This window comes from Dromiciops gliroides, chromosome 3, assembly GCF_019393635.1.
Source record: "Dromiciops gliroides isolate mDroGli1 chromosome 3, mDroGli1.pri, whole genome shotgun sequence".
Taxonomy (NCBI): domain Eukaryota; kingdom Metazoa; phylum Chordata; class Mammalia; order Microbiotheria; family Microbiotheriidae; genus Dromiciops; species Dromiciops gliroides.
Genome location: NC_057863.1, coordinates 345,962,270 through 345,987,621, shown reverse-complemented (window position 1 = coordinate 345,987,621; position 25,352 = coordinate 345,962,270). Strand labels below are relative to the sequence as shown.

At 38.4% G+C, this 25,352-nt stretch overlaps 1 protein-coding gene across 1 annotated transcript; it reads left to right on the top strand.

The window, feature by feature from the left end:
* The first annotated feature begins 338 nt into the window (after window positions 1–338).
* On the top strand, window positions 339–2,895 carry LOC122750979 (pyruvate kinase PKM-like). Its single transcript, XM_043997872.1, has one exon. It carries the CDS (start codon window positions 375–377, stop codon window positions 1,974–1,976), a length of 1,602 nt encoding a protein of 533 aa, XP_043853807.1. The 5' UTR covers window positions 339–374; the 3' UTR covers window positions 1,977–2,895.
* Window positions 2,896–25,352: the final 22,457 nt, after the last annotated feature.

Sequence of the window (25,352 nt, the reverse complement as noted above, 5' to 3'; positions counted from 1 at the left end):
CAAAGGTAATGAGAAAGATAATTTTCTGGGCCTTTTATCTTACAGGCTTAAGGTGAGGGTGAATAAATAGACCAGCATGAAGACAATTCCAGATTAGGATGTAACTTGGTGCAAAGGATGAAGAAGTAGAGAAATTCTGTGAAGAATATAGAAATCTTACAATCCAAGTCAAACATATGCCTTGATAGTGAATACAATGAGAAGAGGGGAAGATAAAGAAAACTTTGTGGTTAAGAATCAAGAAATTGAGTGCTGCGACTGTGGGATCACCTTGAGACTGCAGTGTTGCAAGGCGGTAGAAGAGCGTCGCTTCGGGAAGAGGACACATCGTGTTTTGCAGATCTTCGGAAGGGAACGCCTGTGCTAGAAGCAACATGGATCTGGGGAAGACAGACAGTCAGTTAGCATTTACAGCTATTAAGCAGCAGCAGCTGTATGCTGCCATGGCTGACACCTTTCTGGAACATATGTGTCGTTTGGACATCGACTCGGAGCCCATTGTTGCTCGGAACACCAGCATCATCTGCACCATCGGCCCAGCCTCCCGAGCTGTGGAAAAGTTAAAGGAGATGATTGATGCTGGAATGAATGTGGCTCGTCTGAACTTCTCCCATGGAACTCATGAATACCATGCAGAGACTATCAAAAATGTGCGAACAGCTACAGAAAGCTATGGTTCTGATCCTATCAAATACCGGCCTGTTGCCATAGCCTTGGACACCAAAGGACCAGAGATCCGGACTGGACTCATCAAGGGTAGTGGCACAGCCGAAGTGGAGCTGAAGAAGGGAAGCACTCTCAAAGTCACCTTGGATGATGCCTATATGGAGAAATGTGATGAAAATGTCCTGTGGGTAGACTACAAAAACATCTGCAAGGTGGTGGATGTTGGCAGCAAAATCTTTGTGGATGATGGGCTCATTTCTCTTCTTGTGACAGAGAAAGGTCCGAATTACCTTATTACTGAGGTGGAGAATGGTAGAATGCTGGGCAGCAAGAAGGGTGTGAACCTTCCTGGAGCAGCTGTTGACTTACCTGCTGTATCTCAGAAGGATATCCAAGATCTACACTTTGGACTAGAGCAAGAGGTGGATATGATATTTGCATCTTTCATCCGAAAGGCAGATGATGTCCATGCAGTCAGAAAGGTCCTGGGAGAGAAAGGAAAAAACATCAAGATCATCAGCAAGATTGAAAACCATGAAGGAGTCTGGAGATTTGATGAGATCCTGGAAGCCAGTGATGGCATCATGGTTGCTCGAGGAGACTTGGGTATTGAGATCCCTGCAGAAAAAGTCTTCATTGCTCAGAAGATGATGATTGGAAGGTGTAATCGAGTTGGGAAACCGGTTATTTGTGCCACTCAGATGCTGGAGAGCATGATTAAGAAGCCACGCCCCACAAGGGCTGAAGGTAGTGATGTGGCCAATGCTGTCCTGGATGGAGCTGATTGTATCATGCTGTCTGGGGAGACTGCCAAAGGAGACTATCCAGTAGAAGCTGTTCGAATGCAGCACTTGATTGCCCGAGAGGCAGAGGCTGCCATCTTTCACACGCAGTTGTTTGAGGAGCTTTGCCGCCTGGTCCCCATGACCAAGGATCCCACTGAAGCCTCTGCCGTGGGTGCCGTAGAGGCTTCCTTCAAGTGTTGCAGTGGGGCCATTATCGTCCTCACCAAGTCTGGAAGGTCTGCTTATCAGGTAGCCAGGTACCGTCCCCGGGCCCCCATCATTGCTGTTACTCGTTGTGCTCAGGCTGCACGCCAGTCTCATCTGTACCGAGGTGTTTTTCCTGTGCTGTGCAAGGCCCCTGTTCATGAGTCATGGGCTGAAGATGTCGACCTCAGGGTTAACCTTGCCATGGAAGTTGGCAAAGCTCGTGGCATTTTCAAGAAAGATGATGTGGTCATTGTGCTGAATGGTTGGCGTCCAGGTCCAGGCTTCACCAACACTATGTGTGTGGTGCCAGTTCCATAGAACGGCATTTGAAGACCTCGTGGGGGACTTCGGCACCCCACCTCCTCCCCTGCCCCTGCCTGCATCCGTTAGACCTGCAGCTGTTATTGGTGGTGTCCATTCCTGGCTACTACAGGCTTTAGACTGCTAAAACACCCCCCCACCACCACCACCGCCCCCCCCCAAAAGATTAAAGTCTCTTCGTAAAAAATACTATATTAGAACTGTCTTCCTGCCTCCCCACCCAGTAACATCAGTATCAGTTTAGCACGCTCCTGGTGGTGGGTAGAGCTAGAGCAGCTGTGACTTAGCTTGGGCTCCTGCAGATCATCTTTGATGTAGAGGATTGAAGTAACTCGTGTCAGTATTGTGTTTTAAATTGATCTAGACCTCCTTCGTGCACATATAAGTAGGCAGCAGCCACAGTCCCTCTACGTACAAGTCCTCAAAATATATGGGCCTCTACATCTTTCCTGACTAGAGAAACCACACTCCCTTTCCCCCAGCTCCATCGTGTGAATGAAAGTGTCCTGGTTTCACACACTTAAATTAAAAAGTAAATACAGCTGCTAAAACACAATACATTTGGGTGAATAATGTAGTATTTAGCAATGGTGTCCTCTGGTAAGGCATTCCTACCTAGGTGGGGAGGAAGAAGCTTCCAGTCATAAGCCACTGTTTCCTCCAGTTGGAGAAGGGAGCCTAGGATGGAAAGGAAGTTCTTCTCGGGGAATAATCTCCACTGTCCCAGGCAACAGGCCTTACTACACTCCTTGCCCATGACCCAACCCTCAGCCCTCTTACATTGTGAGTTTCTGAGTTGCTCCAATAGTTCTCTTCTATTTTCGATCTGGAAAAAACCCACACTCCTATTGTGCTGTATTTGGCTGTAGAGTACATCATTGTCAATAAACACAAGCTGAAGCAAAAAAAAAAAAAAGAATCAAGAAATTAAGCCTGCTTATAGCTGATTATAGACTATTCAGAAGCCTGATAGGTCAGTAAATAAACACTTATTAAACATTTTCTATGTGCCAGACACTGTGGTAAGTACAAGGAATAAAACAAAAGGCAAAAGACCTCACTAGGATAATCGGGAGGTTTTGAGTGTAGCAAACACTGGACATTATATCATCATAAGAAAACAAAAGAGCCCAGAAATCACTTCAGCCAAAAATTACTTGATTCCCTTAACTAAGCAGAGATATGACATCCAAAGATAATGCTAGTTTAGAGTACAGGGCATTTATAAGACATTTTGGAGGATTTAAGGAGGCTACAAGCAGTGTCACAACAAAAGAGAGAAAAGGAAGTAAAGGGGAAAGAGGCCTGAGAATTAGTTTTCATAGACCTACCTTTGAGCATCTAGGTAATATCAGAAGGAGGAATATAATAAATGTAATACTGAGTCCCTGAAATCCCTTAGTTATCTGAATTTAGGGATACTTGTTATTTTCACCAGTTCCAGAGTGGGCTCTTTTTGGTAACCAGTTCTGCAAATCATGTTCTAAGCCCTCATCAATAAACTATGAAAGCCATAGCCAACATAATTACTTCATACATTAAAAACAGTGTAAATGGGGCAGCTAGATGGTGCAGTGGTTAGAGCACTGGCCCTGGATTCAAGAGGACCTGAATTCAAATCCGACCTCAGGTACTTGATACTTACTAGCTGTGTGACCCTGGGCAAGTCACAACCCCAATTGCCTTGCCACCACCACCACCAACAAAAAACCAAAAACAAAAAGAAAACCCAATGTAAATAGAGGGAATAATGCAGAATCATTTTCTGACTTAAAACCAAAATGGGTATAGCCTCCTATGTATTTATAATGGATGGATAAGATAGCAGCTTCCCAGGTAAAACTTATAACAGGATGGAGCAACCAAGAAACAACCCCTTAGCCCATGGATACATAGGGAAGGAAATTTATTTCCTTTGTTTCTTGGTCCCTCAGCATGTTTCAATGGCTAACAAAGAAATCTATTGAAACTCTGTGGGGCTGAATTAATACCAGTTCCATATCTGAGGTTACAGTTCTTTCAATGGGGATATTTCCTGGTTCCCATAATCTGAATGGAGCTGTAGGATGGGCATCTCATGCCCATAGATCATCAGACTTCTCCCATTCAGCTCTCTTTTGTTTGTTTGTTTTTGTTTTTGTTTTGAGGCAATGGGGGTTAAGTGACTTGCCCAGGGTCACACAGCTAGTGTCAGGTGTCTGAGGCTGGATTTGAACTCAGGTACTCCTGACTCCAGGTCCCGTGCTCTATACACTTTGTCACCTAGCTCCCCCCATTCAGCTCTGTTATCATCTCTTATCCACTCAAGAATATCCTCCTTTTCAAGTGTCCCTTTATTTCTTACTTAGGTATCTTTTCCAAGTGTCTACCTCATCTCTTCTTCCTTTCCAAATTTGTAACTACATCATTCAAGCATGAGGTCTCATCAGGATTTTATGCCCTGAAACGTTCTCCAATGGCAAGTGCTCCTTTGAAGTGTCATAGTGGATGCTTAAAGCCATGTTAGAGAGCCCCCATTATGAGTGAAGGCAATGCCTGCCTATATAACATAGGTGTGAAATGTAACAGATCTGCCAACATTTTTTATCATTATTTTTCTCATCAGTGACACTACTTCATCTATATCCTACCACATCAGTACATAATTAAAAAGATGATAAAATGACTGGCACTTAAGAATATGAAATTGGGAAAAGCAGATGGAACTGACCAATGACAAACACAAAAATAAATGTCATAACATGTTTATAAAGCTTAAGCACTATGTGATAAGAGCATTCTCCAAACACTTGTGTTCACTAGTGACATATATCGAGTCTTAAAACATTATAAAGCCTCATCATTGAACTTCAGTCATTTATAAGGAATTGACTTATTTACCTGGAAAAAAAATGGATGAAAGAGGCAAATTACTTAGATTACTACATGCAGTAGGCTAGGTGGGCCACAGAATTATCTGCATTAGCAGGTATGCATTATACATCTGCATATATACATATACACAGTGCATATGTGTGTATATGGGTATAATCACACATGTATGTACATACGTGTGTATATGGGTAAATACATACATGTTAGATAGATGATTTGATTCTTTGTATTTGTATTCCCAGCATCTACCACAGTACCTAGCACATAATAGTCCCTTAATAAAAGTTTGTTGATTGATAGATTGGTTAGTAGTAGAATAAACATTGAACTTGGAGTCAGAAGGTCCAAGTTTGAATGTGGACCTGTACAGCCACTAATTAACTGAGTGACTCTTGATATGTTCAGTGGCTCTTTATACTATTAATGTACCTATAAATCAACAAGCATTAATAAAGCCCTACTATATGGAAGGGCCATGCTGGTTTCTAGGAATGCAAATATGAAGAATGATACAATCCTTACTTTCAAGAAGCTTATATTCTAAATGGGGAGATAACTACATATATAAATATATAAGAAGGATGGAAAGGAAGGAAATAAGCATTCATTAAATATCTACTGTGCTAGACATTGTTCTAAGGTTTTAAAAATATTATTTCACTTTATCCTTATAACAACCTTGGAGGGAGGTGTTATTTTTATCCCATTTTACAGTTGAGGAAACTGAGGCAAACAGACTAAGTGACTTGCCCAGGGTCACATAGCTAATAAGTGCCTGAAACCAGATTTGAATTTAGGTCTTCCTGACTCTAGTCCCAGCATTTTAGCCACTATGCCACTTAAGTGTGTGGGTGTATGCATGTATGTATATATGTATGTATGTATGTATGTATGTACATACAAATTATTAAATACTTATTGATTGACTAACTGATTATAAAATTATCAGGACTGTATGACTTTCCCTAATTACATTCAGCAACCTGTGAGTTAGAACCAAAAAAGTAGGTGATGGAAACAATCTAGGGTTTATCGTCAGCAAGGGGGCTTAGGACTCACTAGCAGAGAACAGTATAGTTTGTCTAACTATAGGGTTGAAACAGCAAAAGGATTAAAGTGAAGTCATAAAAAGAGTAAAGGCCTAAAAAGGTCCTGAGAGGTGGAGGCATCGAAGGTCTTCACAAGTTTGGGGGGAGAAAGAATGGATTGGTAGGGGCAAGGCCAAGGGAGAGATTGAAGGGTAGGAGATTATGGTCACAGAAGCGTGTCAGAGTTTCTAATTAACAAGTACAACCCTTGTGTATAAAGGTGAGATCTGGGGTGTGACTATGCCAATGTGGTTGAGGTAGAGTAAAGCAGTATGACAAGGTTTTTAAGAGGCAAAGGAATTGGGAAATTAGAGAAGTTTAAGAAAGATCAGCATGAATGTTGAAATCCCTTAGTATAGGGACAGTTGAAGAGGAGAGAAAGATGGAGGCCAGGTGCTGGATTCTTTGAGAAAGGAGTTGGAATGACCTGAGGTTTCATGTAAAACAGCCATCATGACATGGGTTGGGTGGAAAGTAATCACTAAGTGGTCTTCAAAGGGACCGAGTAGTGGAGGGACAGGTGCAAAAGGAAAATCTGAAAACAGGATTAGGGAGCTAGGAACTCCTCCAGCTTTCCTAGGAACATCATGTCAGGGACTGTGAATGTCATCAGGGGAGCTAGCTCTTAGCAAAGCCTAGCAAATGGGAAGAGTATTAGAGAAAGAGGTTCAGGATGAAATGAAGTTTGTTCATTTATGGAACAGAAATTCCAGCAGACACAACAGAAGGCCATTCCATATTACAATGTACCTCTTGTATATAATATGGTTGAGTTTTTTAAAAATTAAAATTGGATATATTCAAGTTGAAAGACTTGGGACAAATAGAGAATTCCCTCATGGAATACATGCTGCCATTGTACTCAGTGTATTGTGTTTCTGTGACAGTGATTATTAATTGACTACATATCCCAGGATCAGCTCATTAAGAGTAATATTTTCACCTGCTGATCTGTACCATTATGGTAATGAGTGGATTTATCATCTTCATGATTTAGATTCAAATCCATGAGAGAACTCTCAACCTAGAAGTTGCAGAGCAGGGGCCAAACTGAACTGTTAGAATTGGTAGTTCTTCACTGAAAGCTCCCTATATTAATGAAAACCATAGGTCCAGTTCTGGTTTTTCTTTTTTTTTTTTAATCAAGAGCATCAGTGTCTTATGGGCCAAAGGTTCCAAAATGCTTTCATATTTTTACCTCCTGGTCTTGGATGTTGTGCCTCCACCATGATATCAACAGTAGATTCTGAAAGGCAAAAACAAATCATGAAAACCCATCTTGTAAAAATGAAAATGAATGAATGATTTATAAAATAGCTCCTTCTTCTAAAACTTCCACCTACAGGTGTGTACTTTGAAGGTATGTGGTCACAGAAGCAAATACTACAAAGTAAACTTAAAGGATGGAAACTTTTGGAGAAAAGACTGCTTAAGTGTGAAATGATGGTCAGAGAATTAATTTGGATATCTGCTTCTGACCAGATTTGTCTCATCTTCATTTCAGGAGAAATATACAAATCACTGATGGCAGATAGTGGCATATGCTGCTCTATAATAAGAGGCAATTTTAAGTACACAAACAAGCCTTTTATGCTTGTCATTTAAGCAGCCCCCTGACAAACGCTGCTGCTGATGAAGCCTGACGCAAATATATGAGGTTCCCTCTGCCCACTGCCAGTGCCAAAATACTCACTAAAAATGCACCATCTGTGACAGGGCAACATTAGGCAAATTAATGTTCTGGAGTTTTTTTAAATTAAAAAATAAACATGAAATTTATTTTTCAATCAGTCATGATTAGCAAGAAAAATTGTGGCAATCAAAGGTGGAGAACTGTTCTCAGCAGCCATAAACCAGTCCTGGGTATCTCCATTCATTACTCAGGCCATTGCTTCTGGGACTTTTTTCCTTCTACTCCAATTAGAGGAAAAAAAGAGAAAAGAACCACCTTATCAGGTTCCCATTCATTCACTGAGACACACTTGCCTACATTTTTGGAGGAAAAGGGGAGGGAATGCTGCAGAAAGGTGACTTCTCCCTGTCAAGGAGTAACAGTTCCAGACGCTTCTGAATACTGAACTGCTCGGCCTTACCTGTATTGTGTCCCTGAAGTGAGGCTCAGAGACTTCTAGTATTTAGAGAAGAATGATTAGAATTGTGAGAGCTTTATTTTCTCATTTTTAAGGATTGATGACAAGGAGATACCAAAGATAAAGAAGGACCCTAAAAGTTAGACATCTCAATTAGCTGATCTTCTGATCTAGGTATTTTTATAGAATACATTCAATGATATGATGAAACTAAAGGAAAGGAGGTCAGAAGGGGATGGGAGGTGCAAGCAAGTAGGGGAGAGGAGGGAGAAAGATAAAAGAAGAGGGGGCAGCTAGGTGGTGCAGTGGATAAAGCACCAGCCCTGGATTCAGTAGGACCAGAGTTCAAATCTGGCCTCAGACACTTGACACTTACTAGCTGTGTGACCCTGGGCAAGTCGCTTAACCCTCATTGCCCCACCCCCAAAAAATATCAAAGAAGAGGGCAAAGGGGGTATTATTACAGGCCAAATGTTTCTGCTATGATCACTTGATAAGACCACCTAAACACACTTTGGTTGTCCTCAGTAACCCTCTCACACCAAAACAGAATGGCTCCGTATGACCTTTAGAATCAAATAATGTTAAGCATTTAAATTTATTTAGCATTTAAAGCTCTTTCATCCTGGGCCCTATTGACTGTAATGAATTGTGAACTGGCCAGTGGGCAACCATAGATCATCTCTCCTTGGTTTCATGCAGTACTATGAGAAACTGGTTTCCAGTCTTGTGTGACTGAGTTGCTTGTACTTTGTGATGACAAAAGGTTTTGTAATCAGCCATGGTGCCAGAAGAATTTATGATTCAAGCATTACTGCGCCAGAACTGAATGGGCACAATAAGGGATAAACCTATTGTATGTACATTGTTGTCTTTCTTTCCTTTTGAGTTTCAAGGTTAAAGGCAAGACTTAACCTGAGGGTCAGGTGATAAAAGAATAGCAGTCCCATCTTTCACTTGACTGTGGTGACTCTGAATATATAGTTCTTTCTGTCTCTTTATGTTTATTCTTTGCTAAGCTTAAGCAAATTAGTATACTAATAAAGAAATGTCCAGGTGATCTTGTGAGTTCAGGAGAGCCAGCAGACCCAACAGATGTTCCTTTAAAATGGGAGGGAGAAAAATTTGGAACTCAAAATCCTATGAAAACAAATGTTGAAAACTATCTTTACATGTAACTGGAAAATAATAAAATACTTTTATGTTAAAAAACCTGAATGATAGAGTCACTTGAGTGATAGTGGCCAATAGCAATAGAAGTAATACAGCAAGCCTGGAAAGAAGAGGGCTTTGGGAAGCAGAGCCCCTCAAGAAATGAAACACCAGTGCCTTTCTTTTTTTTTTTAACAAACATTTATTTTATTTTTTCCAGTTACATGTAAGGGTAGTTTTCAACATTCATTTTCATAAGACTTAGAGTTCCAAATTTTTCTCTCTCCCTCCCTCCCTTTCCTTCCCCCTCCACAGGATCACAACCAGGTTGTATATGTACAATCCACAAGTGCTCTTTTTATCAGTTCTTTCTATGGGAGTGGATAGTATGCTTCCTCATTAGTCCCTTGGGATTGTCTTGGATCATTGCATTGCTGAGAGTAATTAAGTCATTCACAACTGCTCATCAAACAATACTGCTGTCACTATGCACAATATCCTCCCAGTTTGCTTACTTGACTATACATCAGTTCATATGAGCCTTTCCAGAATTTTCTGGGATCATCCTATTTGGCATTTCCTATAGCACAACACCATTCCACTACAATCATATACCACAGCTTCTTCAGTCATTCCTCAATTGATGGATATTCCCTTGATTCCCAATTCTTAGCCACCACAAAGAGTTGCTATAAATATTTTTTGTAAAATTTTTCCCCTTTTCTCTTTGTTCATGATTACTATTGTTGACTGTTTCTCTTCCACCCTATTCCATTCCCCATGATATTTACTCTATTATCTATCTTCTTTCACCCTATTACTCTTCAAAAGGGATTTGCTTCTATCTATCCCCTCCCCCAATTTGCCCTCCCTTCTTTTGCCCCCTCTCTCTTTATCCCCTTTCCCTCCCATTTTCCTGTAGGGTTAGATAGATTACTCCACCCAATTGAGTGTGTATGTTATTCCCTCCTTGAGGCAACTCTGATGAGTTTAAGATCTTTGAGCCTATTCTGATAAGTGCAAAATTCATTTACTTCCCTGTTCCTCGCCCATCTCTTCCCCAATTCCATAAGCCCTATGCATTCCCCTCACCCCTCAATTTAACCCTAAAGGTGTCATCATGGGGTATCTAGGTGACACAATGGACAAAGCATCCACCCTGGACCCAGGGGGATACCAGCCAAAACCTGGCCTCAGATGCAAGACAGTCACCCACTGCACAACCTCAGGTATGTCCCCCAACTCCAATTTTTTATGGTTCTCTAGGGTCTTGTATTTGAAAGCCAAATTCGCCATTCAGTTCAGGTCTTTTCATCATGAATACTGGAAAGTCCTCTTTTTTCATTAAAGTCCCATTTTTTCCTCTGAAAGATTATGATCAGTTTTGCTGTGTAGGTGATTCTTGGTTGTAATCCCAATTCTTTTGCCCTCTGGAATATGATATTCCCTGCCCTCCAGTCCTTTAATGTAGAAGCTGCTAGATCTTGTGCTATTGTGACTTGGGCTCCACAGTACTTGAATTCTTTCTTTTTGGCAGCTTGCAATATTTTCTCCTTGACCTGAGAGCTCTGGAATTTGACTATAATATTCCTAGGAATTTTTCTTTTGGGATTTCTTTCAGGAGGTGATCAGTGGATTCTTTCCATTTGTATTTTACCTTCTGCTTCTAGAATATCAGGACAATTTTCCCTGACAATTTCTTGGAAGATGATATCTAAGCTCTTTCCTTAATCATGGTGTTCAGGTAGACCAATCATTTTCAAATTGTCTCTCCTAGACCTATTTTCCAGGTCAGCAGTTTTTCCAAGAAGATATTTCACATTGCCCTCTATTTTTTTATTTGGATTTGCTTTATTGTGTCTTGTTTTCTCATAAAGTCACTAGCTTCCATTTGTTCAATCCTAATTCTTTTTATTAATAAAGTATTTTTTTCCCATTACATGTAAAGATAGTTCTCAACTTTTGCTTATACAAGCTTTACAATTTCAGATTTTTCTCCTTCCCTCCCCCCTCCCCTAGACAGCAGGTAATCTGATATAGGTTATACATATATACACATAATAACATTAAACATATTTCTGCATTAGTCATTTTATAAGAGAAAAATCAGAGCAATGATGAAAAACCTCAAAATAGAAAAACAACAGCACCAAAAATAAAAGAAATAGTATGGTTCATTCAGCATCTATACTCCACAGTTCTTTTTTTCCCTGGATTTGGAGATCCTCTTCTATCATGAGTTCCCTGTAACTCTTCTGTGCCATTGCATTGGTGAGAAGAATATAGTCTATCACAGTAGATCAACACACAATGTTGATGATATTGTGTACAATGTTCTTCTGGTTCTGCTCATCTGACTCATCATCAGCCCACACAAGACCCTCCAGGTTTCTCTGAACTCCTCCTGCTCATCGTTTCTTACAGCACAATAGTATTCCATTACATTCATATACCACAACTTGTCCAGCCATTCCCCAATTGATGGCCATCCCCTCAACTTCCAATTCCTTGCCACTATGTACAGAGCAGATATAAATATTTTTGTACATGTGGGTCCCTCTCCCCTTTCCATGATCTCTTTGGGAAAAAGACCCAAAAGGGGTATTGCTGGATCAAAGGGTATGCACAGCTTTATAGACCTTTGGGCATAATTCCAAATTGCTCTCCAGAATGGTTGGATCAGTTCACAACTCCACTAACAATGCATTAGTGTTCCAATTTTCCTACAACTTCTCCAACATTTATTATTTTGCTTTTTTGTAATTTTAACCAATCTGATAGCTGTCAGGTGGTACCTCAGAGTTGTTTTAATTTGCATCTCTCTAATCATTAGAGATTTAGAGCATTTTTTCATATGGGAATAGATAGCTTTGGTTTCTCAATTGGGGAATGACTTGGATTCTTATGAATTTGATTTAGTTCCCTATATATTTTAGAGATGAGGCCTTTATCACAAGTACTGGTCATAAATATTGTTTCCCAGCTTTCTGCCTCCCTTCTAATTTTGGATGCATTGCTTCTGTTTGTACAAAACCTTTTTAATTTAATGTAATCAAAATCATCCGTTTTGCATTTTATAATATTCTCTATCTCTTTTTTGGTCATAAACTATTTTCCTTTCCAAAGATCTGATAGGTGGACTATTCCTTTCTTTCCTAATTTACCTATGGTATCACCTCTTATGTCTAAATCATGTATCCATTTTGACCTTATTTTAGTATAAGGTGTAAGATGTTGGTCTATGCCTAATTTCTGCCATACTATCTTCCAGTTTTCCCAGCAGTCTTTGTCAAATACTGAGTTCCTATCCCAGAAGCTGGAGTCTTTGGGTTTATCAAACACTACGTTACTATTGTCATTTACTACTGCATTTCCTGTGCCTAGCCTATTCCATTGATCCTCCACTCTATTTCTTAGCCACTACCAGATAGTTTTGATGACTGCCACTATATAGTAAAGCTCCAGGTTTGGTACTGCTAACCCACCTTCCTATGAATTTTTTTCATTATTTCCCTGTATATTCTTGATTTTTGTTTTTCCAGATGAATTTTGTTATTATTTTTTCTGGCTCTATAAAATAATTTTTAGGTAGTCTGATTGGTATGGCACTGACTAAGTACATTAATTTAGGTAGTATTATCATTTTTACTATATTAGCTCTGTCTATCCATGAGCAATTGATATCTTTCCAATTATTTAGATCTGATTTGATTTGTGTGAAGAGTGTTTGGTAGTTGTGTTCATAGAGTTCCTGGGTTTGTCTTGGCAAGTAGACTCCCAAGTATTTTATATTATCTACTGTTACTTTAAATGGAATTTCTCTTTCTATCTCTTGCTGATGGACTTTGTTGGTCATGTATAGAAATACTGATGATTTATGTGGATTTATTTTATATCCTGCTACTTTGCTAAAGTTGTTAATTGTTTCAAGTAATTTTTGAGTTGATTCTCTAGGATTCTTTAAGTATACCATCATATTATCTGCAAAGAGTGATAGTTTTGTTTCCTCCTTGCCTATTCTAATTCTTTTAATTCCTTTTTCTTCTCTGATTGCTAAAGCTAACATTTCTAGTACAATATTAAATAATAGGGGTGATAATGGACATCCCTGTTTCACCCCTGATCTTATTGGGAAAGCCTCTAATTCATCTCCATTGCATATAATACTTGCTGATGGTTTTAGGTAGATACTGTTTAGTATTTTAAGGAAAGCTCCCCCTATTCCTAAACTCTACAGTGTTTTTATTAGGAATGGGTGCTGTATTTTGTCAAAAGCTTTCTCTGTATCTATTGAGATAATCATATGATATTGGTTAGTTTTCTTATTGATGTGGTTGATTATGTTAATAGTTTTCCTAATGTTGAACCAGCCCTGCATTCCTGGTATAAATCCCACCTGGTCATGGTGTATTATCCTGGTGATCACTTGCTGTAATCTCCTTGCTAATATCTTATTTAAGATTTTAGCATCAATATTCATTAGGGAAATTGGTCTATAATTTTCTTTCTCTGTTTTTGCTTTGCCTGGTTTTGGTATCACCACCATATTTGTGTCATAAAACAAATTTGGTAGACCTCCTTCTTCACTTATTTTTCCAAATAATTTGTATAATATTAGAATTGTTCTTTAAATGTTTGGTAAAATTCACCTGTAAACCCATCTGGCCCTGGGGATTTTTTCTTAGGGAGTTCATTAATGGCTTGTTCAATTTCTTTTTCTAATATGGGTTTATTTAAGGATTTTATTTCCTCTTCAGTTAACCTGGGCAGTTTATATTTTGTAAATATTCATCCATTTCATTTAGATTGTCAAATTTCTTGGCATACAGTTGGGCAAAATAATTCCTAATTATTGATTTCATTTCCACTTCATTGGTGGTAACATCACCCTTTTCATTTTTGATACTGGTAATTTGGTTTTCTTCTTTCTTTTTTTTTTAATAAAATTAACCAATATTTTATCTATTTTATTGTTGTTTTTTTTCATAAAACCAGCTCTTATTTTTTACTGATTAATTCTATAGGGTTTTTTTGCTTTCAATCTTATTAATTTCTCCTTTAATGTTCAGGATCTCTAATTTAGTATCTAATTGGGGATTTCTAATTTTTTCTTTTTCTAGCTTTTTAAGTTGCATGCCCAATTCATTAATCTCCTCTTTCTCTTTTTCATTCATGTAAACATTTAGAGCTATAAATTTTCCCCTAAGCACTGCTTTGGCTGCATCCCATAGATTTTGGTATGTTGTCTCATTATTGTCATTCTCTTGGATATAGTTATTTATTGTTTCTATGATGTGTTGTTTGGCCCATTCATTCTTTAGAATGAAATTATTTAGTTTCCAATTGATTTTCATTCTACTTTTCCCTGGCTCTTTCTTACATGTAATTTTTATTGCATCATGATCTGAGAAGGATGCATTTACTATTTCTGCCTTTCTACATTTGACTATGATGTTTTTGTGCCCTAATACTTGGTCAATTTTTGAAAATGTGCCATGTACTGCTGAGAAAAAGGTATATTCCTTTTTATCCCCATTCAATTTTCTCCAGACATCTATCATGTCTAACTTTTCTAGTAATCTATTCACCTCTTTCACTTCTTTCTTATTTATTTTTTGGCTAGATTTATCTAATTCTGAGAGGGGGAGATTCAGGTCCCCCACTAGTATAGTATTACTGTCTAATTCCTCTTGTAACTCATTTAACTTCTCTAAGAACTTGGATGCTATACCACTTGGCGAAGAACTTGGATGCTATACCACTTGGCGCATACATATTTAATATTGTTATTACTTCATTATTTATAGTACCTTTAAGCAAGATGTAATTTCCTTCCTTATCTCTTTTAATGAGATCTATTTTTGCCTGCACTTTGTCTGAGATAAGGATTGCTACTCCTGCTTTTTTTATTTAGCTGAAGCATAATATATTCTGCTCCAGCCTTTTACCTTTACTCTGTGTGTATCTCTCTGCTTCAAATGTGTTTCTTGTAAACAGCATATTGTAGGATTCTGATTTTTAATCCACTCTGCAATTCACTTCCATTTTATAGCAGAGTTCATCCCATTCACATTCACAGTTATTATTACTGACTGTCTATTCCCCTCCATTCTATTTACCCTCTTTGTTCTTTTTCCCCCTTCTTTCACCCTATTCCTCCTCACCAATGTTTTACTTCTTACCCCTGCCTCCCCTGATCTGCCCTCCCTTTTTATCATCCCCCTCTCTTTTCTTTACCCTTTTCTCCCTTGCTTTTGTCCTCCCTTCTATCAGTCCCCCCTTTCCCTTCCCCTTTTGCTTCCCTAAAGAGTGAGCTAAGTTTCTTTATCCCAATGAACATATATGTTATTCCCTCTTTGAATCAAATCTAATGAGAGTAGGGTTGAAACAATGTTCACCCCTCCTTTCATGCCCTCTACTGTAATAGTTTTTTCTTCACCTCTTCATATGATATAATACACCCCATTCCACCTCCCCTTTCCTCTCCTACCCATAGACTCCTTTTTTAACCCCTTAATTTTCTTTGTATCATCACATCAAAGACAATTTATATTTATATCCTCTGTGTAAAGTCCTTCTCTCTGCCCTAATGCATTTACAATTCTTAAGAATTATGAGTATTATCTTCCCGTGTAGGGATATACATAGTTTAACCTAATTGAGTAACCTTTTTTCCCTCTGTTTACCTTTTTAAACTTCTCTTGAGTCTTGTATGTTAAGATCCAATTTTCTATTCAGTTCTGGTCTTTTCATCAGGAAAGATTGAAAGTCCCTAATGTCATTGAATGTCCATCTCTTCCCCTGAAAGAGAATGCACATTTTTGCTGGGTAATAGATTCTTGGCTGCAATCTAAGCTCCTTTGCCTTGCAGAATATCATATTCCAAGCCTTGTGGTCCTTTAATGTTGAAGCTGCCAGGTCCTGGGCAATCCTGACTGTTGCTCCATGATATTTAAATTGCTTCTTTCTGGCTGCTTGGAGTATTTTCTCCTTCACCTGATAATTCTGGAATTTGGCTACAATATTCCTTGGAGTTTTCCTTTTGGGGTCTCTTTCAGGAGGTGATCGGTGGATTCTTTCTTTCAATGACAATTTTATCCTCTGATTCCATAATATCAGGGTAGTTCTCCTTAATAATTTCCTGGAATATGGTGACCAGATTCTTTTTCTGATCGTGGCTTTCAGGCAGTCCAGTGATTCTCAAATTGTCTCTCCTCGATCTGTTTTCCAGATCAGTTGTCTTTCCAAGGAGGTATTTCACATTTTCTTCTATTTTTTCATTCTTTTGATTCTGCTTGACTGATTCCTGGTGTCTCATGGATTCCTTATCTTCCAACTGTCCCACTTTAATTTTTAAGGCATTGTTTTCTTCAGTGAGATTATGCACCTTTTTTTTTCCATTTGGCCTGATGAATTTTTTAAGGCATTGTTTTCTTCAATGAGATTATGCACCTTTTTTTTCCATTTGGCCAAATGAATTTTTTAAGGCATTGTTTTCTTATGCACATTTTTTCCATTTGGCCAGATGAATTTTTTCAAGGAATTGTTTTCTGCAGTCAATCTTTGTGCTTCCTTTTCCAAGCTGCTGATTATTTTTTCATAGTTTTCTTGTGTAATGATTGGAATGACGCCACCTACTGGAGACTTGCTGTGGAGAGCTCCACCATGAGGAAAATGCCTCAGAGGCATTGTGGCTTTTCCTTGGCATCAGGAAATGACGCTTGCTCATGGGTGCTGTCTATCAAGTCTACCAGCCAATCAACTGGAGGAGCCTCCTATGGTCTGGGAGGAGACAGGAAGGAGGAAAGGGAGCTTGCGCAGAGAGCGCGGGCCTTTTGGCTTCCGGACTTGATGGTGGTGGCGGCAGAGGACTTCACAGGAGATTTGAGGAAAGATAGGAATGCCAGACTGTTAGAATTCTGTTCTCAATCTTTTTCTTTCTGTTTTCCAATAAACCCTTAAAAACCTAAACTCGTTTTATCAGTGATTTTTAGTCAGTTTCCCCCAAACTGGGGGAACACATTAGAATCCACATTTAGAATCTTAAATTACACACTTGTTTTGCTTTCATTTCTCTCCCCATTTTTTCTTTTACCTCTCTCATTTGATTTTTTAAATCCTTTTTGCACTGCATATTTCCATTGGACTGTGACCAATGACCATATTTGACATAATTATAATTTCAAATAGTATGAATTTTACTATCCACCTCCAAAGAAAGAACTGATATTGATTGAACACAGACTGAAGCATGCTATTTTTCACTTTCATTTTTTTCTTTTATTCAAGTTTTCTTATACAAAATGACTAAAACGGAAATGTTTTACATAATTGCACATGTATAACCTCTATCTGATTGCTTACCACCCTGGGAGAGAAAGGAGGGAGGGAGAGAGGGATAGAATCTGGAACTCAAAACTTTAAATAAAAATATTATTTAAAAGTACTATGAATTTGAATACCTGAAACCACTTCATTAGATTAATTCTACATTCTAATAGGGACCTAGCTCCCTGAGGGCAAGGACAATCTCACATTTGTCTTTGTATACCCGGGGCCTAGCACAGTGCCTAGCTCATAGTAGTCATTTAATGAATGCTTGTTCATTATTTGATAACTAGCCCTTGTTTTTGGAACAAATGTCACACCATTTTATCTCTACAAGATGAACTGGGAAGCCTCTTAGTTCCCTTTCAGCTCTGACCTTCTGTGATTATATGCATTCTTGTATATATTTCTTGCCTCTCTTCAGCTTTCTTAAGCAGAATCATCCCATGCCTATTTACACATCTTAGCTGATAGCTCAGTGAAGCTCCATTGTCTGTTCATTTGGAGTCTACTGCCTTCCTATTTATTTCTGGCATGCTTGAGCTTTTAGACACACACTGAAAATCTAACTTTTCTCAGTCAACAATCAAGAAGCATTTGTTAAGGGCTTAAGATGAAGCCCCTTTAATTAAATTTAATTTAATAGAACCAAATATTTACTTATTGTGTATCTACTATTATCAGGATATTGCTTTTCTGTTCTTTCCCAATTTACTGTTTAGTGCTTCTCTACCGCTCCCCAGAATGACCAGCCTTCCTATCACAAACCTCTTCATCTTTTACTTATGAGCATTAGATTTAACTCCCAGGGTTAGTGTCTCTTAACAAACTATGCATTTTGTGGCAATGCTCTAGAGGACATAGGGTTCCTGTCTTGACTGTTGCTTTCCAAGACTAGGTTTACAGTGCCATACTCCCTAGCAGAGGCATGGCTGTTAATAGGGGAAGTCCTTGGTCAGGTACCCAGTTTATATCTAAGGAAAGTCAGGTGAGGAAGCCAGAGACATAGGGGGATAACAACCCTTTAATGAGTTCAGATTCTGAGAATAACGTGTAAAATGATGGGAATCAGTTCAATGTAAAGTTTGATTTCAATCAATGGGGAAGAGGGCAAAGGAGAAAGAGGAAAAGAGGGCCTGGCATACAATTCAAGCATACAACTAACAGGATAACACATAAGGGCTGTGCTGTGTTGAGGAGCAGAGAAGTACAGGCCCAATCAGTAGGAAAGGGGTATTCCATCAGGAAGGTGTGGCCCTGCTGGAGGAAGGGAGTATGCCATACCCCTCTAATGATAGGGTTCTTATAGTCTGATTTTGGGTGGCCCCTTGGAGCTAGTCAATTTACATATAAGGGGTTGGGACAAAATAATATTTGCTAGGGGTTGTCAGGTAGAAAAATAAACTGTTGGTAAACAAAATATTATTTGGGGGAACAGCTGTATTCACCTTTAAAAAATATTATTGTCAGTATTTTTCCATGAGTATGTTCTATAAGCTTACTTCCTTAAGGGAAGATTGTCATTTTGGTGTCAAGACTATCTAACCCAATCTTATTACACTATGCTTCACAATCATTCACAACACTAGACTAACAAGGAGGGAGAAAAATAAAAGAGAAAGAAAAGGATAAAGAAGAAAAGGTAGACTAAGAAAATTTAAAAGATTTATTCCTGTTATTTTATCCCTGAGTTTTTATGATCAGCATGTGGAGGATACTAGAACATGAGTCAGTGAATAAAGGCAAGAGGATAGCAAAATGGTGAAATGGACAGTATGCTGGACATAGAGTCAAGGAGAGCTGGGTTTGAATCCTCCCTTAAATACTTATAACTATATGACCCTGGAGAAGTCACTGTACCTCACTGGGCCACTATTTCCTCAGCTGTAAAATTAGAATATTCGATTTAATGATCTCTAAAGTCCCTTCCAGCTTTAAATCTTTACTATCCAGGCAACTAGATAGGGCAATGGATAGATTTCTGGATCTGGAGTCAAGAAGACCTGAGTTCAAATCTGGCCTCAGACATTTACTAGAAGAGTGTCCCTAGGCAAGTCATTTAACCTCTGTCTTCTCCAGTTTACTTTATCCTAAAATGGAAATAATAATAAGACCTACTTCCTGGGATTGTTGCAAGGAGCAAATGAGAAAATATTTGTAAAGCATATTGCACAGTGCTTGGCATATAGCATTTGTTACTTTCCTTCTAATATAATATGCGATATCTAGTGCTTGCCTCTCACTGTGCGTTCACATTTTTAGAAGTTAGAATGAGAGAAAGCTTGGTCTAATTACAGTGGCTGGCAGGGAGGAGATCACAAAATTTCCTCAATCCCATTGGGATACAGTCTACCCTGTTTTTAACAAAGAGCAAAACTCACCATTTTTACAAAAGCAGCAGCAGAAGGATGGCTATGTTCACCAAGAAAATTATATTATACAAATAAATTATATATTATATATAATAATAATTATTATACAAGTAAAAGGTATTATGATGTTAAAATGGCCCAAATGATCCAGTGACTGAAACATCTTCAAATCTTAAAAGAAGGAACAAACAAAGCTTAAGGGAAGCAATTTTAATTTTATCATTGTTTTTGCATAAGTTCTGCTCATTTCATCAATTAAATGGTTACTGCAGAAGGGTTATAGGTTTTCCCTCCTCCCTCTACCCCCAACCTTGTTGTATTTCCATTTGAGACATTTCAAAAGTTTCTAGTAAAAAAAAAGGTAAAGGGCTATGTTAAATTATTTGAACATTGGAATTAAAATGAAATTCCAAATTATCATGCAGTTCGGGGTTGATGTAGAATGAGTGATAATAAATAAAGGTTAAAAGGATGATGGCAGATCCTTTTTCATAGTTTTCATTTTTCCCCCTTTCTGTTGTTTATAAAAACCTTCTCAGAAGATTAAAAATAATATTTCTTCCCCTATTGATTTTTTCTTTTCCCATTTGGCAAACATTAATTTATTTCCTGTGTTTCTAATGGAGCTGATATTAATATAGCTTTATTTATTTATTTCATCATTTGGGCATCAGCATTATTGATGATATGAGCACAGCTCTGAGAAGAGTCATCACAGAGTTCACAATAGAAAGATGCAGCAAGGTGAATTTTCAGTTGGATAAAGAGCATAAAATGGCCTGTCACCAGGCTTTTTTTCCAGGCATCTGCATGGACTTTTTGCCTGGGCAGAAATGGCCTATGATATAAAAGCAAAAAAAGTATAGAGCTTCTCAGCCTTTCCATAACAGTTAGGAAAATTTTACTCCATTGTCTCTGGGTAGAACTAAACCTAAATGATCTCATTCAATTAGATTCTTGTCATAATTAAAAGACAGGAGAGATAAATTCCTTCCTTCTTCCCTCCCTCCCAACTCCTTCCTTTTTCCCCTTCCTTCTTTCCTTCCTTCTCTTCCTCCTTTACTTTCCTCCCTCCCTCCCTTCTTTTTTCTTCTATGTTCCTTCTTCCCTCCCTCTTTCCTTCTCCCCCTTCTTTGCTTTCTTCCCTTTTCTATTTCTCCCTCTCTTCATCCCTTCCTTCCTTCTTTCCTTCCTTCTTCCCTTCCTTTCTTTGTTCCCTTCCTTTTTTCTTCTTCATCTTTCTCTCCTTCTCTTCCTTTCTTCCTTCCTTCTCTCCCTCCTTCCCTTACTTCCTTCTTCCTTCCTTCCTTCCTTCCTTCCTTTCCCCTTGTTCTCCTCCTTATGAAAATTTAATAAGTACCATATTGATAGTACCAAACTAGTTTAGGGAGAAAGTGAAGTTTTGAATTGACCAGAATACAGCACAAAAGGCAGGAGTGTTTTGTTCCTGAAAAATATCTACATCCATCCATCCATCTATCTATCCATCTACCCATCTATCTATCTACACATACACATACACATATACATGTATGTGTGTATATATACACATATATAAAGACATATACAGACATAAATCTACATAGAGAGACAAATGTAAGAAAAAAAGAAATATAAAAAATACTTCCTCTATGCATGAGACACAGACAAAAGAAAAAATAAACAATTTGAGCCTGAGGGCACTCTAGATGACTTTTATTTAGTTAACATTTAGCTGAGTATGAGAGTCATAGCCTTGACTATAAACTAAAGAGCCCACACATTTCAGGAAGTTTCTTTGTTGCTGCACTTTAGCATTCAAGGAGCTAAGGTGACCAGTGGATGGCCCTAAAGAGATGGACCCCAAAAGCTGTTAGCAGAGAGAAATATGTAACCACAAAATTACCCAAGATGACCAGAAGTGACCATGAATTGAGCAAAGCAACACCCAGTAGGGATTATATTGCAACAAAGAGTAGCATGATGAAATAGAGCACCAGAGGATATCAGAAATCCTGTAATGCCAAAATTTTCATTGGCTGGGCTGTGAGCTCCCTTGCCACAAGTAGTTCTAATTTCTGCCTTTTCACACATGTTCCCTAGTCACTTTTACCACTTCTGTGTGTCTTCCATATTTGTTTGCTAGTCACACATGATCTATATGTATGTTATAGGGGCTAGCACCCAAGAAGTTCTCTGGGCTCCATCAAAGGAACTTCTCCTTGAGAAACCAAACCAAAGGACAGACACACCTAAAGAGATAAGTGAAACCAGATCGGATCAGGACTGAGCTATCTCGGGGACCACCACCCTTCATTCTAGTCTCCCTCACCCCATGGGAGATAAGATTGGGTGAAGTTGCTGCTTTTGTGGTGGGAGGAGGAGAGAGATGGCTTGAGAGATCCGCAGCCACCCATCACCCAATTCCCCCAGCCACCATCAGTGGGGGATGGTCCTCCCTCAATAAGGGAACTTTCCACAGTCAGATGATCACCCCCATCAGTACTCTATAAAAGTCTCTGCCTGTCTCCTGCTCAAGATTGGTATCTCAGAGCCATGCTCTGTGCCATGCCTTCTCCCCATGAGAAGTCCCAGGATTTCTCTCCTTGGTTTCCCTTCCTCAGCTCCTAAATAAACTACTATCTTATTCTATTGGATTTGTGTGCAAGAGGGTGTAATTCTTGTTTTGGGGGGGGGGTTTGGTTTTTTGGTGGGTTGTTGTTTTTTTTTTTTGCAGGGCAATGGGGGTTAAGTGACTTGCCCAGGGTCACACAGTTAGTAAGTGTCAAGTGTCCTAGGCTGGATTTGAACTCAGGTCCTCCTGAATCCAGGGCCGGTGCTTTATCCAGTGCGCCACCTAACTGCCCCGAGGATGTAATTCTTTAAAGAGGAATTCCTAAGAACCCTTAGCCCAACTCCTATTCCAAAGCCCCTACCCTATTTTCCCCATAACATGTATGTATACCTTCTCAGATGGTGAGAGCTCATGGGAAAGTTTGCCTCAACTGTGCATAGGCCAGTCTTTTCTAATTATTTATTTGATATACATTGGATTAATTTTTTATTATTATTTTTAGTATGGAACCTTCCAGGTTAACAAAACTAAACACTTGGGTGGAAGCTTGTGAGTTATGGTTTTGAATTAGTGCTGAGCCAGAGAGTATCTGGAACCTGAGGTTTCTGTGAACCTATTTTTTTTTAAAAATAAAAGTATTTTATTATTTTCCAGTTACATGTAGAGATAGTTTTCAACATTTGTTTTTAGAAGATTTCCAATTTCAAATTTTTCTCCCTCCCTCCCCTCCCTCCCTAGACAGCAGGTAATCTGATATAGGTGTTTTATGTATGTATGTATGTGTATATATATATATATATATAAACATTAAACATATTTCTGCATTAGTCATGTTATAAGAGAAGAATCAGAGCAAAAAGGAAAAACCTCAAAAAAGAAAAACAACAGCACCAAAAACAAAAGAAATAATATGGTTCAATCAGCATCCATATTCTACAGTTCTTTTTGTTTTTCTTTCTGGATTTGGAGAGCCTTTTCCATCATGAGTCCTTTGGAACTTTCTGGTACCATTGTATTGGTGAGAAGAATCTAGTCTATCACAGTTGATCAACACATAATGTTGATGATACTGTGTACAATGTTCTCTAGATGTGGTCACCTGTGAATCTTCTTTTTTCTGTTCTTTCCTGTTGATAATCTTTCTAGAATATATCTGCTACTTTCTGTGCCATCTGACCAATCAGTTGAGTATGAGACATTTTCTTTCTCCTCCTTCATTTTTTAGTTTAAAACTCCCTTGATCATGTTCTAGGATAGTCCCCCCCCCCCCCCCGGCATACTCCACCCTTGGTTGAATGCATAATTTTTTTTTCTATTTTAAATCATGCTTCAGAAATCAATACCACTACTCCACTCCCAATTTTCTCAATGTTTAAGACATAGGTATGCACACACACATATATGTTATATATGAGCTATATATATATTATATATGTTACATACATACATGTATAAAACTTAATACTGGCTGACCCAGAGATAGTTATAGCCCAGAACAACCGTGATTGATATTTGATTCAAGCCATACAATTCAATGCAAGATTGTTGCAATCAATTTCTCATATCAAATCTGGACTATTTTAATAGCATCTTAACTGATTTCCCAGCCTTCACTCTATCCTTTCTAATCTATCCTATCAAAGTAGGTGGGGACCAAGCTGTAAAAGACTATAAAAATTGTTAAAGCATAACTCTATCAATACTTGTATAAAATCGCTAATTTCATTAAAAGTTCATGTCCATTTTACTCAGCCACCATATTTCAGTGTTTTTTATTTATTTGTTCATTCAAAAACGCATTTTGACACAATTTTCTCTAAAAATTCATTTGCACCCAGAAGCATTACAGAATAATTCTGACCCAAATGAGGGCCATGATTTCTCAACCATTTTAAAGCTAATTCCAAAGGTTTCAGGATCCTGCCTTCTTTTAGTTTCATCACTGAATTTTAGTTGACCAATGACAAATAAAATCATCCCATTCCTTGAGTAATCATGAATTTCACCAAGGATTAATGGGATACTTATTTCAGTTATCTTATCCATTCATACTTCATGAGATCAGGGAAAATCTCAGGAAAAAGAAGAGAATTCCTTTTACTAAGTAGGGAAACTTTACTAAAATAAGCACTGTTTGAATTATAATCCCATGCATATCTTTACATAATCCATGTCCATATGAATATATATATCACACATACATGTATACACATGTATATTTGAGAATATATTTACATACACATATGTATATAGACATGAATGTTGTGGGATTCCAAGCCCTGGAGGCTTAATTGTTATTTGACCCATACACTTGGAATGGTGGCCACTATTTACCCCCTATGCTGTGAGCACAATACAAGTATATTTTCCTTCTTTCCCCATGTACAAACAGTATCCTAACTGAGCATGGGGGAATCACATACACTTTTTTTTTTTTGGTAGGGCAGTGAGAGTTAAGTGACTTGCCCAGGATCACACAGTTAGTAAGTGTCAAGTGTCTGAGGTCAGATTTGAACTTAGGTCCTCCTGAATCCAGGGCTGGTATTTTATCTACTGTGCCACCTAGTTGCCCCCCAATACACTTTTAACCAATCAATTTCCAACCCATGTGCCCCTATGCCCCTGATTCACACACAATGAAAGCTTGATGCCAAGTATGCTTTTATAACCTGAAAGTATAAATTTTAGGGAAGGTGGGGGGCAGTTTAGATAGATATCATATTGTCCCCTATCTATCCTGGACACTGACTCCTGGTATTTAAGTCTAAAATAAAAATTCCTACATCCTGGAGTTACCAGTGTTTTATTCAGTATCAAGTTTCTATCTTGTTTTAAGGGCAAATACACACCAGAGTCTCTGCCAGCACCTAACAATTGATATACACAGCAGGATACTGTACCCAAAGATTGGCATA